This window comes from Symphalangus syndactylus, chromosome 2 (genome assembly GCF_028878055.3).
Source record: "Symphalangus syndactylus isolate Jambi chromosome 2, NHGRI_mSymSyn1-v2.1_pri, whole genome shotgun sequence".
Classification (NCBI taxonomy): Eukaryota; Metazoa; Chordata; class Mammalia; order Primates; family Hylobatidae; genus Symphalangus; species Symphalangus syndactylus.
This window is the reverse complement of record NC_072424.2, coordinates 95,232,420-95,246,950: the sequence shown is the minus strand read 5'-3', so window position 1 is coordinate 95,246,950 and position 14,531 is coordinate 95,232,420. Positions and strand designations below refer to the sequence as shown.

The window sequence follows — 14,531 nt, the reverse complement described above, 5'->3', positions numbered from 1 at the left end:
CTGAATTACATCACAACCCCCTTTTTTTTTGAATTAACAAATCACAACAACTGAGGAACTAACATTGAGAAGGGCTCAGGAGTATCAATTCCATTCAATAAATTTCGTTCAATATCAATTTATTGACTGGAATACCAATTGCATTCAATAAATTTTTCTAGGTATCTATGTATATTCAGCTCTGTGGTGGATGCAGTTGGGAATACAAAAGAAGTAAATTATGTAATCAATGCCCTAAAGTAAGTTATCAAATACTGAGATATCAAGGTTTCTATCACTAGACAGTTAAAGGCTATTACAAACATGATGTGCTTTTATAATATTAGAGGGTGATGAGAATATATTTATTTTTGATTTGTATCTCAACTTCCAAAGAAATAAACTGAAAATCAACTGAAAGACTATTAGAAATAATAGGATTTGGAAGATTTTTAAAAAATTAATGGACAGACATGAAAACGTGTCCTGTATATCAATATATAACATTAAAACAAAATAATAAGATCATAATTCAGAAATTTTATAAAATATTCACAAATTAGCATAGTTTTTATTGCTACAGGAATAAACCTGTGAGTAAAACAGAATACAATCAAGAAATAAAACCATGTACATAAAGGAATGTGAAAAAAAAAGATGACAATTCAAACCAATGAGTTGCTATCCATTTAGCATAAAAAATTCCTACATAACTACCAGATTCAAATAAATTTCAGGATATATTTTGTAAAAAGGTATGACTTTTGGTTAAATGCAATGGCTCATGCCTGTATTTCCAGCACTATGGGAGGCTGAGGCGGACAGATCCCTTCAGCCCAGGAGTTTGAGATCAGCCTGGGCAACATGGTGAGACTCCTGTCTCTACAACAAATACAAAAATTACCTGGGCATGGTGGCATGCACCTGTAGTCCCAGCTGCTTAGGAGGCTGAGGTGGGAGGATTGATTGAGCAGGGAGGTCGAGGATGCAGTCAGCTGTGATCACACCACTGTTCTCCAGCCTGGGTGATTCTGTTTCTAAGAAACAAAAACAGAAAGGTTTACTTAAATACAAACAGACAAATAAACGAAACAAAGCAAGTGTTTACTTCATAAAAATATTAGAAGAAATTAGGGTAACTGTTTCTGTAATCTTGAAGTAGAAGTGCCTTAAGAAGCCTAATTAAAAAATTTAGACTCCCTAAAAAGAAATTATCAATAAATTTGACTACTTAGAAACTTAAACTGTTATGACAACAGAATACAGTAACAGCAAAGCCAAAAAGTGGAAAAAAAGTATTACACACAATAAATAATGTTTTTAAAGAAAAAATCCCTGATACACATAAAAGCATGTAAGATGAGTTTAGAATATAAACAGCCACTTCAAAAAAGAAGCATAAGTGTCCATCAACTGATGAGTGGATAAAAAAATGTGATATATATACACCATGGAATACTACTCAGCCATAAAAAGGAATGAAATAATGTCTTTGCAGCAAGTTGGATGGAGCTGGAGGCCATTATTCTATGGAGGCCATTATTTGGCCAGGAATAGAAAACCAAATGCTGTATGTTCTCACTTATAAGTGGTAGCTAAGCTATGGGTACACAAAAGCATACAGAGTGTTATAATGGACTTTGGAGACTCAGAAGGGGGAGGGAAGGAGAGGAGTGAGGGATGAAAAACTACATGTTGTGTACAATGTATACTACTTGGGTGACAGGCACACTAAGGTCTCAGACTTCACTACTATATAATTTATCCATGTAACCAAAAACCACTTGTACCCCAAAAGGTATTGGAAATATATATATTTATTTCCTATATATATATATTCCAACATAATATATATATTTCCTATGTATACATTCCAATATATATAATTCCAATATATATTCCTATATATAGTCCAATATAATATATAATATATATTCCAATATAATATATAATATATATTATAAAAAATGGCTAAAAAGCATGTGATAGATATTCAACCTCACAGCAACCACAGAATTGCAGAATAAAAATAAATTATCAATTTTTCTTCTATCAAATTGGCAAAGATAAAAACATTTATAGTTGGAAAAAGTACGGGTAAACTGCCATTTTCATGAATTGTTGGTTGGATGTAAATGGATAAATTTCTAGAAAAGAATGGGTTATTAAATCTCAAAATTGAAAGAGAAAATATACCTCTAATCTTATACGTCAAATTTATCTGAGGATATTATTGCTTAACTACCCAAAGATATGTATGCAAAAGGCTGTTAATAGCAAGTTGGGACATAATACTACTAATACATTTCTAAGTGCCTGCACTGAGCTATAAAAATTAATGCATTTAATTGAATCTTCATAGAAGCTTATGAATTAAGTATTATCCTACTTATGTCCTGGATATGACCATAGATAACTTTGAGAATATCACATTGGGAGCAAATATCATGTGGAATTAAATTACAGATCATTCTGCTCTGTTCCATTTATTAGGGTAGGAAGCAAAGAATGAGATTAGTTCTGGCTCAGGTGGGCAGAACAGAAAAGCTTATGTCAAGAAGTGGGTATTAGGTTAAGAAAGTTTGAGATCTGGTACTGAATTTGACTATTGGAAGCAAATAATTGGAGTAGTTGGAGCTAAGGCAAACCAGTGGGGATCCTAATGTGTCCAGAATTGGTGGGTTCTTGGTCTTACTGACTTCAAGAATGAAGCCGCGGACCCTCGCGGTGAGTGTTAACAGCTCTTAAGGTGGCGCGTCTGGAGTTGTTCGTTCCTTCTGATGTTCAGATGTGTTCGGAGTTTCTTCCTTCTGGTGGGTTCGTGGTCTCGCTGGCTCAGGAGTGAAGCTGCAGACCTTCACGGTGAGTATTACAGCTCTTAAGGCGGCGTGTCTGGAGTTGTTCGTTCCTCCCGGTGAACTCGTGGTCTCGCTGGTTTCAGGAGTGAAGCTGCAGACCTTCGCAGTGAGTGTTACCGCTCATAAAAGCAGCGTGAACCCAAAGAGTGAGCAGTAGCAAGATTTATTGCAAAGAGCGAAAGAACAAAGCTTCCAGCCGTGGAAGGAAACCCGAGCGGGTTGCCACTGCTGGCTCGGGGAGTCTGCTTTTATTCTCTTATCTGGCCCCACCCACGTCCTGCTGATTGGTAGAGCCCAGTGGTCTGTTTTGACAGGGTGCTGATTGGTGCATTTACCATCCCTGAGCTAGACATAAAAGTCCTCCACGTCCCCATCAGATCAGTTAGATACAGAGTATCCACACAAAGGTTCTCCAAGGCCCGACCAGAGCAGCCAGACACAGAGTGTCAATTGGTGCATCCACAAACATCGAGCTAGACACAGGGTGCTGATTGGTGTGTTTACAATCCCTGAGCTAGACATAAAGGTTCTCCACATCTCCACCAGACTCAGGAGCCCAGCTGGATTCACCCAGTGGATCCTGCACGGGGCTGCAGGTGGAGCTGCCTGCCAGTCCTGCGCTGTGCGCTCGCACTCCTCAGCCCTTGGGTGGTTGATGGGACTGGGCGCTGTGGAGCAAGGGGGGGCGCTCGTAGGGGAGGCTCAGCCGCACAGGAGCCCATGGAGGGGGTGGGAGGCTCAGGCATGGCGGGCTGCAGGTCCCGAGCCCTGCCCCGTGGGAAGACAGCTAAGGCCCGGTGAGAAATCAAGCGCAGTGCCGGTGGGCTGGCACTGCTGGGGGACCCAGTACACCCTCCACAGCCGCTGGCCTGGGTGCTAAGCCCCTCATTGCCCGGAGCCGGCAGGGCCTGCTGGCTGCTCCGAGTGGGCGGGGGCGGCCGCCAAGCCCACGCCCACACGGAACTCCAGCCAGCCCGCAAGCGCCATGCGCAGCCCCGGTTCCTGCTCGCGCCTCTCCCTCCCCACCTCCCTGCAAGCTGAGGGAGCCGGCTCCCGCCTTGGCCAGCCCAGAAAGGGTCTTCCACAGTGCAGCGGTGGGCTGAAGGGCTCCTCAAGTGCCACCAAAGTGGGAGCCCAGGCAGAGGAGGTGCCAAGAGCAAGTGAGGGCTGTGAGGACTGCCAGCATGCTGTCACCCCTCACTAATGTTCAAAATGAAAAATGTGATTTTGGTGGAGATTATGGAAGGCATCCGGTTAAGAGCACGGGTTCTGGAGTCGATCACTCTGCCCCCTTCAAATCCTAATCCAGGTAATTTAGTAAACTTCCCTGTGCCCCAGCTGTAAAATGAGGTTAATTATAGCAGCTACCTTATAGGGTTGCTGAGATGATTCAATGAGATTTAGTGTAAAACACCTATAAGAGTGCCTGGAACATAGTAATAATTCAGTAAATGTTAGCTATTGTAATTGTGAGGAGAAGAATGGGGAGTGAGTGGAGATTAGGGAAGAGTGTTGACAAAATCTGCCTCATTAGAAACCCTTAGACCTGACTGTGAGGCTACCCTGCCCAAGACCATTTGATGGTCATTTCACTCAGCCTGTTAAATTTACTCCTGAGAAGAGCCATCAGGACTCACTACTGTTACAATGTTACTATGATCATCAAGAAATATCTCTGCTCTCCTACTGTTTAAAATGGAACACAAAGACTACCCAGCATCCACCCTTTTGCTTTTATGAGCTAACATGCATTTTTGAAGGGGTAGGAAAAGATTCAATTTTCAACTCATTATCTCTCACCTGATTTTTATTTGCTTGCGATTCAACCACCTTTTGAACAAAATCATGAAAACAAAGTACTATTAAGCAGTTGGTTGCAAAATTCATCTAACAGATAGAATTCTTACTATCTAAATGTTTATTATCTAAAAACAAAATCCAATAATCATCCTTCTTCTTCTCCTACAAATATAACCAGTTAGGGAAAGTACTATTAAGCACTTGGTTGCAAAATTCATCTAACAGATAGAATTCTTACTATCTAAATGCTTATTATCTAAAAACAAAAGCCAATAATCATCCTTCTTCCTTTCCTACAAATATAACCGGTTAGGGAATGGAGTTTAAAGGAATCCTCACTCATGCTTCAAATTAAAGAAAAAAATAGGCAACATTTTTTCTTTGGTTCTTGAGTCTGGTTACTTTTCAAGTCAACCCACACAATATTAAGCCATTGGATAATGTTTTCAAGGGACTTTTGGAGCATCCTTACGTGGGAAACCACTTTGAATTAATGGATTTACTCCTTTAGCATATCAGTATTTATTGAACACCTATTTCTGTCAGGCAGTGTTCTAGGTGCTGAGGATGGAGTGAAGAGCCAAATGGATAGAAAGGAGGAGCATGCTCAGTGAGCTCAGTGATAGATGCTGCTCTCTTCTCTCTACAAAGCACAGAACACTATGTGGGTACTTATCTGATTATCTGATTGCCATCCTTTGTAAACTGTCTTGTTTATGAAGGACTCTATTCAAATTATAACCAGAGAGATAATGAGCAATTTATAGATCTCTGTCCTTGGTTCCTATTTCTTTTATATTCCTCCAGTATAAAAAAGTTCTTAAAATTTGTATGTGAGCCATAAAAGAGTAATCTTATGTTTTACTATATACCAATTTGCATTTTCTCCCTGCTCTTAATTTTAAAAAGGAAAAGTCTGAACACAATTCATCACTAACCTAGGAGTCCGTTGACTTGGTTAACCAACCAATGCCACAGGATTATTTAATTCTGTGTGAGACTCTCTCCCTATAGCCACATTCTTACTCCCACCTTTGTAGTTCCTGCAAAGTTCTTAAGACATTATATCTGTAATTTGCTCCAGCATTTTGTCTGGTAGTGATGAATTTAATGCCTCTAAAACATTTGGCTCTTTACTTTAGAGTTACAAAATGCTGAGGAGGCAACATTATTTCAGGAAGCTTTTTTAAAAGGTGTGTTAGTTACACGGAACCCAGTACTGATGGCTGGTGTTTACTACTTCCTTCTTCATTTCAGGGCCAGCAGCTTGACCTTGGCACACCACATAATCTGAGTGAACCGGTAAGTAATTTCTTCAATTGTCAAGAATATTACAATGTTTGTGTTGATAATGAAGGGACAATGATCAGATTTTATCACAGTAAGAATTGCTAAGTAAAATCTCATTTATCCTTGCTGGAAGAAGACAAATTGAAAATAATGAGAAGTCTGAATTTATATAAAAATGAAGTGTGTTGAAGTGGAAACAGCACAGGACCAATCCAAGTGCATGATTTTGTCTCTATGTAACTGTGTGGCTTTGGACAAATTACTTAATTTTTTTGAGATTTAGTTTTATTATGTGTTGTTTGAGATCGCATCTAATATTTCTTCTAACAATGACATTTTATGGTTTTATTACTGTTCTGCACATCTATTCATTTGTTTAACAAGTGTTTAGTGGCTTAAGGTATAAGCATGCACAAGGCACTGTGCCAGGAACTAGAAATTTAACAATGAAAAAAATAGGGTCTCTGTTTAAAAGGACTCTCAACCTTTTTGAGACACATACTTAAAACCAGAGAGATAGACATATGCATAAAATTATGGCCAGACAGCATCATCAGAACCAGAATTGTGGTGTGTGTGAGGAGTGAAAAGAGAATACACAAGAGTAAAAGGCACCTCACTTGCCTGCAAGGCCTTCAAACTAAAACTAGAAAGAGGAAGAGTTTTCCAGATGGACTAGAGGGGAAAAAGCATATTGATCAGAGAAGGCCCTTTTTGTCAAGACACAAAGGTGTGAAGTAGCCTAAGTTGTTAAGGAAACTGAGTATTTCAGCTTGCTTGGAAGATGGGGTACATGTATAGAGGACAGGGAAGTGGAAGACCAATTGCCAAGTTACATACCAATTGCCAAGTTACATGGAGCCAGATCATGAAGGGCCTTGTCTGTCATGCTTACTAAGTTGGTCTTAACTCACAAGATGATGGAAAGACATATAGAGTTTTAGATAAGAGAAGAGTGTAACCAGGTTTTGTTTTAAAAAAGTCACTCCAAATGTGGGAACAAGAGGGGTCCCCCCTGAGGTTTTTGGCAAGTGGTAAGTGGCAAAGCGGAAAATTGAGGCAGTGAGTGATGAACTCTGAGGCAGTAAAGATTTTAGTTAATGACCAGATAAGTCAATAGGACTTCATGATGGGTTTTCCATGAGAGGGGAGAATGGGGTGAGAGAAGAAGACACCCTGGTTCCAGGCTTGGACAACTCAGGAGAATGTAGCATGTTAATGGGAAACATAGGAGAAAGAGCAAATTTGAGGATGGAAAGTGAGGAATTGAATTCCACATGATGGATTTGAAGTGCTTGTAGGAACTTAAATGGAGACATCTAATGAGCCAGTGGATATCTGGGTCTGGAGCTCAGGAAGGAGCCTCAGCTGCAGTTAGAAGTTTGGAGGATATCAACATCCAGATCACTTGAAGCTGAGGTAGGGGATGAACTCACTCTGGGAGAACTAGAAGAGTGAGAGGAGAAAAAGCTGAGGATAGAACACAAACACCAAAGGGGTGGAGAGAGGCAAAAAGAGATGGCAAAGGAGACTGAGCAGGAAGTAAGAAAAAGGAATCCAGGTGCCACCGTGGCCTGTGGAAGGAATGGTCGAGACAGGTACAGATGAATTAAGTAAGGTAAGAAGAAATATATCAAATCTGTCCAATAGTAGGTCAGGGCAACTCAGGGTTTTCAGGGCAGCTGTGGGGTGAAAGCTGCTAGTAGGCAGCCAACTCCCCAAACTGTCTACCTATTTAGGTTTTGACATGCTACCATCTGGTTGAATCTCCAGTTTTGAGTTTTGCTTGATATGTGAGGACACCTTAGGGACCCAGGATATACCAATGCCACATTGTCCTGGGCTTTACCTTTGACAACTACCCAGTGTACAGTGTCTTCCCTGAAGGTTGGCTGTTCTCTGGCTTCTAGGCCTGCACATGCCAGGCTTAACTCCACTCAGCAACTCTGCTGCCCTGCAGTGAGCCACAAGCCTTGTTCTACCTGTAGATAGGACAGCTCTATTTGGAATCCCAAAATCTCGGATCCTTTGGAGGCCTCAGGTTTCTTGGTAGATTTCTATTTCTAAAACACAGAGTGATGCTTTTTGTTACTACGTTGTACTTTCAGGTGACAAGAAAAAGTCACATTTCTTCAATCACTCACCATTGTCTGTTATTGTCTCTTGCAGTGTATCCAAGGATGTTACTTTTGGAACTCTGTAGATCAGAAAAACTGTGCTTTAAAGTGTGTAAGTATTAATTAGGTTACTATTTTGATACTGATGTTTCTTTCAAGAGGAAAGTTGTGTAAGAGGATTCCCATCTGCATTTCCATTGGCTTTCAACTAGCTTGCTTGACCCTAAGACAAAACAAAACAAAACTAAAAAACCAATAGCCTGGATAATACATAGTGATGGAAAAGAGATTGAGATTAACATTTTTAATGCGACTAGACGTCACGGAAGGTTATTGCAAATAACAGAACCCAGGGATGTTCAATTGCTCCAAAACTGTAAATGTTTTTTAGTAGAATGTCCGGTATTTGTTAAATTTCCTAGGCCTATGCTTCTCAAATTTTAATGTGCAATTATCTGGGATCTTATTAAAATGCTGATTCTGATTCAATAGGTCTTGGGTGGAGCCTGAGATTCTGCACTTGTAACAAGCTCCCAGGTGTTGCAGTGCTGGTGGTTCCCAGACCACATTTTGGATACCAGGGCCGTAGGTCATGTTCAAAGTTTCTATGCAGGAATTATAGTAGATGTCTAACTCAGGGCCGTAAACACCTGGTTTACTCCCCTTTATGTAGGAAATACATCTCCAGATATTTTATTTTTCATTTTATGATGTAGCCTGGCTTTTGCCACTCAGTGTGTAACTTAAGATACTTAACCCCTTAGTACTTTACATTCCTCATCCATTTTAAGACAATAACAGAATCTTTCTCCTAAAGATAGAGCCTGTCATGTTGTAACTACTCTGATCACATGATTACGAATTTTGCCATTTAAAAGTGGGTTCCCTTGTTTAGGTTGTTCAGGTCAGGTATTAAATCAATAAGAATTGTGGTAATGCTGGGGAATCCTAATGTCATTTTCTATTAATGAGTTAAATTATAACATTGAGATTTAAGTAATGCATTAACCTCTTTTTATATACATAGTTTTTAGAGTATATTCTTAGTTTTACTTATATAATGTGTCCTTGCAAAATTCTATTATAGCAGTTACCTATGCCCACTCTCACATTTGTGACTGACTGCCTCACAGAATGGAAGTTACCAAAAGGTACAGCATGCACTATCTGGACGTAGTGGCTATTAAATATTTCTCAGAAATTGCAACTCAAACAAATAATTTGTCTAGTTGTGTGTTTAGTATCTTTTATCCCAACATGTAAACTCTGTTGGGGCAGGATGCTCTCCGTCTTTTTTAGATTGTTATCTCTTGCATTGAATACAGTGTGGGACATATAGCAGCTGCTCAGTCAACATTTGCTGAAGGAATGAATGGAAAGCACCATTTGTTGCTGGGAAACAATTCAGGAGGCCATGTGGCTGCTGCAGGGGCCAGCATGGGCAGAGGAATCTGCTGTCCTTTGCTAGCAAGAGCTATTGGTGGTTTTCATTTCCTGTTCTGTTTACCTTTGGCATTTGCAAATACTCCTTCACTCTCTAACTTGGTCCACCACAGATTACCTCAGCCTGCTGAGATTTTTCTGGTGGACATCATATTCTCCCATTTTTCCAGTGATGCAAACAGCTTAATTTTTAGAGCTGCTTATACAGTGTCCTGCCCAGACAGGAGGTCCTGCTCTGGGCTCCCTTGTTTTTGTTGGTTTTTTGGTTGCTTATCAATGGTGGGGCAATAAATTAATTTGAAATGAATGTACAGCTCAGTGTCACTAAAATTATTTACAACTTTCAAGATTTTAAGTAGTCTTTTTTTTCTTTGCAGAATGATACTTATGCCACCGTTTGTGAGGTGAGTAGGCAATCACAAAAAAGATGTCATCAGGCCACATGTCTTTATCTCTGGTCTCTAAAAAGCTTTTAAAATAGGGGTGAAGAAACCTAAGTTATTCTCAGTGCACTGAGACATTCTTCCTCAAAGTGTTATTACTCTGAGTATACAAATGACTGTCAAATTCCATTTTGGCACAAATATTTACTGTTTTATGTATCTATGTGCATGTATATAATATATATGTTCCTATGTGCATACACACACATTCACCATATGTATATATATATTACTCTAATCTGGTTTGGGAGGTTATAATCCCTGGACCCTGGGCAGAGTTGGAGTTGGGGTAATGGAAGGGAGAGAAGGAAAAGGCACATTCAGAGATATCTCTGCTGATTCCATTTTCTTTCCCACAATGTATGGTGCTCTATCATTAAATATAGGACATGAAAAGAGAATCCTCTAATTGCAACTCTTTCTTTCTTTTCTTTCTTTCTTGCTTGCTTTCTTGCTTTCTCCTTCTCTTTCGCCCTCTCTTTCTCCTCTCTCTTTCTTTTCTTTCTTTCTTTCTTCTCACAGTCTCACTCTGTCACTCAGGGGGGAGTGCAGTGGTGCAATCTTGGCTCACTGCAACCTCTGCCTCCCAGGCTTAAGTGATTCTCCTGCCTCAACTTTCTGAGTAGTTGGGGCTACAGGCATGCGCCACCACGCCTGGCTAACTTTGTATTTTTAGTAGAGATGGGGTTTTGCCATGTTGGCCAGGCTGGTCTCAAACTCCTGATTTCAAGTGATCCACCCACCTCAGCCATCCAAAGTGCTGGGATTACAGGCATGAGCTACTAAGCCTGGCCGCAATTTTCTTTCTCATGCAACTAAATCCTTTGCCAACATTTTGCAACACAGCTTCTCCCCACCCCTTCTCCCAATGGTAAGTGATGCCTCACACTGCCCTACCCAGGTGTCCTCATGGTCCTCTAAGCAACCTCTGCTACACTTGATTTTCTCTCTTTCAAAGAGAACTTGAGGTTTTGATGTTTCCTACTTAGTCTTCAACTGAGCTTACCTGTCCTGTATTTCATCCCTTCAAAATAAGATTACCTGACAATAGATGATATGAAGAAGCTACATTATTTATCAGTTTAAAACCTATGTTGGCTGGGTATGGTGGTGTGCACCTGTAGTCCTAGCTACTTGGGAGTCTCAAGTAGGAGGATTGCTGGAGGTCAGGAGTTTGAGAGCATCCTGGGAAACATAGCACGACTGTCCCCTAAAGAAAAAAACTTTAAAACCTATGTTGTATTCTTTTTTAAATATCCTTGAAACTGGTAACCAGAAGCCTGGGGAAGGAGTATAAATTATCGTTCATTAGTAAAACAGAAAAATTCCCTCTTAATAGAGAGCAAAAATACAAACAAAAAATTAAATTGGCATGTTTTCTCAGTTGTTACTGGTTGGTTATAAAAATCGCATCTGAGCAATTTGTCTTGGGAATGGGTGGAGGTGAGGGTTGGCTAAGAAGAGAGAGAGAAAACAGAGGAGAAAAGTCACCTATATGTAAAGAGACAAAGGTCTCTCCTGATTGAGATAGAAAAAAAAATGGCCTGCGAATCCTTTTATGTGATGAAAGCAAAATTACCCCCAAAGAATAGTCCCTATGATAAATGTACCAGTGTCAGGAAAATCAGTGAGAGAGAGCCTTTAAAGCATTGAAGCAGCCCAGGATTAGATCTGTAATGTGCTAATTCTTTGTTAATCATTATGCTGCTCAGTTTTCTGTGCTTATATAGTGTAAATCTTTCCTCTCAGTGTTATAACTTGTATAACTATTCTTTCTCTTTATACTTTGCTATTTTACACTTTAAAATGTTTCACTGTAAATAAAGTAGAACTGAACAGGAATATGTGCTATATGTATATCTGTCTATCTATCTATCTATCTATCTATCTATCTATCTATCACCTCAGTTGTCCACACCTTTATGAAATCAAACTCCTTACTCATTGATGTTTGAACGTAGGAAGCTTGTCATTTTTGCAATTCATATTTCTTGGAAGGAATAATCTTGAAAGGGATAGCTCAGTGAAATAGAACTTGGAAAATGACGATAGCTAGTGAGATGGCTTATCCCTGATAATTTAAAACACAAATTAGATCTTATCATTGCATCTTGGCCTTTGATTATATAGCTATATATATAAAATGAAACAATAGAATATATATACATATATATTTATATATGTAATATAAAATAGTCAAAATCGATCTTATTATAGCCAATTGATCCTATTGTACCTGAAACATTTCAATGGCTTTTTACTGCTCTTTGGAAAACATTACAAACTACAAAGGTCTACCAGCTCCACTGCCTGCCTGTCTTGACCTCATCTCACACTCTCCCCTTTGTCTCTGTGCTGGCCACACTGACCTTTCCCACTTTCTTGACATAGAAGACACATTCCTGCCTCAAAGTTTTCATCCTGCTCTTGCTTCTGCTTTTGCCCAGATCTCTGCAAGCCCAGTTCCTCCTAATGACTGAAGTCTTGGCTTGGATCACCCTAATAAAGTCTCCTTCTCTGCCTAGTTATACCTGTGCCTTTGACTTATTTTCGTCCTAGCAATTTTCATTATCAGAATTATTATTATTTTTTTTTAATTTGTCACTCAGTTGTTATCTACCTCCTTCTAAGGGAAGTCCTGTAAGGCAGGGAATTTAACTTTCTTGCTTACTGTCATATTCTTAGACCCCAAAACCATGCTTGGCATGAGAAAGGCCAATTGTTCAAATATTCTTGAATGAATGAATGAATAATTTTTAAGGGAACAATGCCTCAGTTCATATGGAGGGCAGTGGGGGAGGCTTCCTTGTCTTATAGAAGCTGGAAAGGGCACTGGCAGCCTGTGTACCAGTCTGGGAAACCAAGGGTGGAGCCAGAGGGACAATAAAGATGGACTGACTATGATGAGGAAGTTGGGAATGTGGGGGAATGGAGAGAGCAAGCTGATGTAGCCCCTGGGAAGAGTAAACTTGGCCTCCACTGTGGGAATGGCAACTCAGTAACGTGGAATATTCCACATGAATGTCCCATCCAGGGGCTTCAGGCTCAGATTCTGTAAATTCCTTAAATCCAAACATCTTTAGATTCTCTCTAGGCAACTCAAGCTTGAGAAACACTGGATAACTTTATTTGAAGTCCAATGTTGAATTGCCACCATGGTTCAGGGAGGGGTGAAGGGAGGTGAAAGGAGTAGGGGGATGGAGGGAATGGGAGGGATGGAGGGAGGGAGAGAGAGAGAGAGAGATTGAGAGAAGGAAACGTAGTTGTTAGCTTTGCCTCCACTTGAGATAACTTTTAAACTCCCAGAAGGATGGGAATTTTATTATCTATTTCCCCTGAAAATATCAGAAAAAACAGGACCACAATTTCCCCTGATTGTCAGGACTAGCTATATTTCAAAATAATGTATATTTCCAAATACATCTCCTCTCTTCTCCTCAGTTTTCTTTTTTGGGGGAAAAAAAACCCCTCATGTTATATAATGATTTTGCTGTAAATTGGTTTGTTTATTCTCTGCACTTAATAAATATGTTGAACGCTTCACTAAAATATGTAAACAGGATGTGAAACGTATACTAAATCTTGAAATTAAATTGACCAAACCCAAACTGAGGTATTTAAACTAATCCTTAACTAAGCAAACCTGGGCTTATCAGGCACCGTTCCTTTTAGTATGCAGATCAATCATTGAACTGTTCGTATTTGCAAGTTATAGCTCTTCTTTTTAGGGCAAATGTATTGTGCCTGCTTTCCGCTATTACCATGAGAAACAATAGCATGTTGTCCTAGGTATTATAGTTACAAATTGAAAGACAGCAAGAAGATTGATCATGACTGTGTTGCAGTTTTACAACATGTGCCTTTTCTGCAAGTACGTGTGTGTGTGTTTTGTAGCTGATGTTAATTCATCTGTTAAGAGTTGCAGGAAATTTGTGTTTCAGTCATCAAATTATGTACTGTATTTTTCATTAATGAGATAAAATGTAAATATCATTAAGTTTCCATAGATTTTAAAACTCAACATTGTTATAAAGATATTCATTGAAATGTTCAGCTACTGTACAAATTTATAGTCAACTTTTAATTTTCCAAGGAAGACCAGGATATATAAAATAAATAGGTAATCCCTAAGCATCATTTTACTCTAAAGTTTTAGGTTTTAAGCTCATTAAAACATTGACCAAGATGGCAAGCATATAATTGTACTGCTAAGCTCAGTGTTTTTTCAAACTATACGATGTGACACATTAGAGGGTCGTCAAATCAATTCAGCCAACCAAGAGTCACATTAAACCAAGTGAAACAATAGAATAGAATATCATTGTACATGTAAGAGCACATCACAGACAAGGGGTTTCTCTTGGGGACAACGAAAATGTTCTAAAATTAGATTGTGGTGATTATTGCACAACTCTGAATATTCTAACAGCACTTAACTGTGTACTTCAAATAAGTGAGTTTATGGCAGGTGAATATATTTCAATAAAACTTCTAAAAATGGAGGGAAAAGTATGGATCATTTCAGGAATCTTTTTTTCAACATGTCTGTGTGTACTAAGTTGTTTTGTTAAATTATTTTTTGCCATGGAGCATGGTCAAAA

The 14,531-nt window shown here is 39.3% G+C and overlaps 1 protein-coding gene across 3 annotated transcripts in view; it reads left to right on the top strand.

Annotated features, from left to right (window-relative positions):
* Window positions 1-14,531, top strand: part of ROS1 (ROS proto-oncogene 1, receptor tyrosine kinase) — a 145,824-nt gene that overhangs the window by 2,878 nt on the left and 128,415 nt on the right. For 2 of the 3 annotated variants that reach the window (XM_055262401.2, XM_055262395.2), the window contains exons 2-4: window positions 5,895-5,939; window positions 8,097-8,156; window positions 9,865-9,891. In XM_055262401.2, coding sequence (XP_055118376.2) covers window positions 5,895-5,939; window positions 8,097-8,156; window positions 9,865-9,891 — 132 coding nt within the window. The remainder of the gene's footprint in view (window positions 1-5,894; window positions 5,940-8,096; window positions 8,157-9,864; window positions 9,892-14,531) is intronic. The other variant, XM_055262388.2, reaches the window with a different exon arrangement.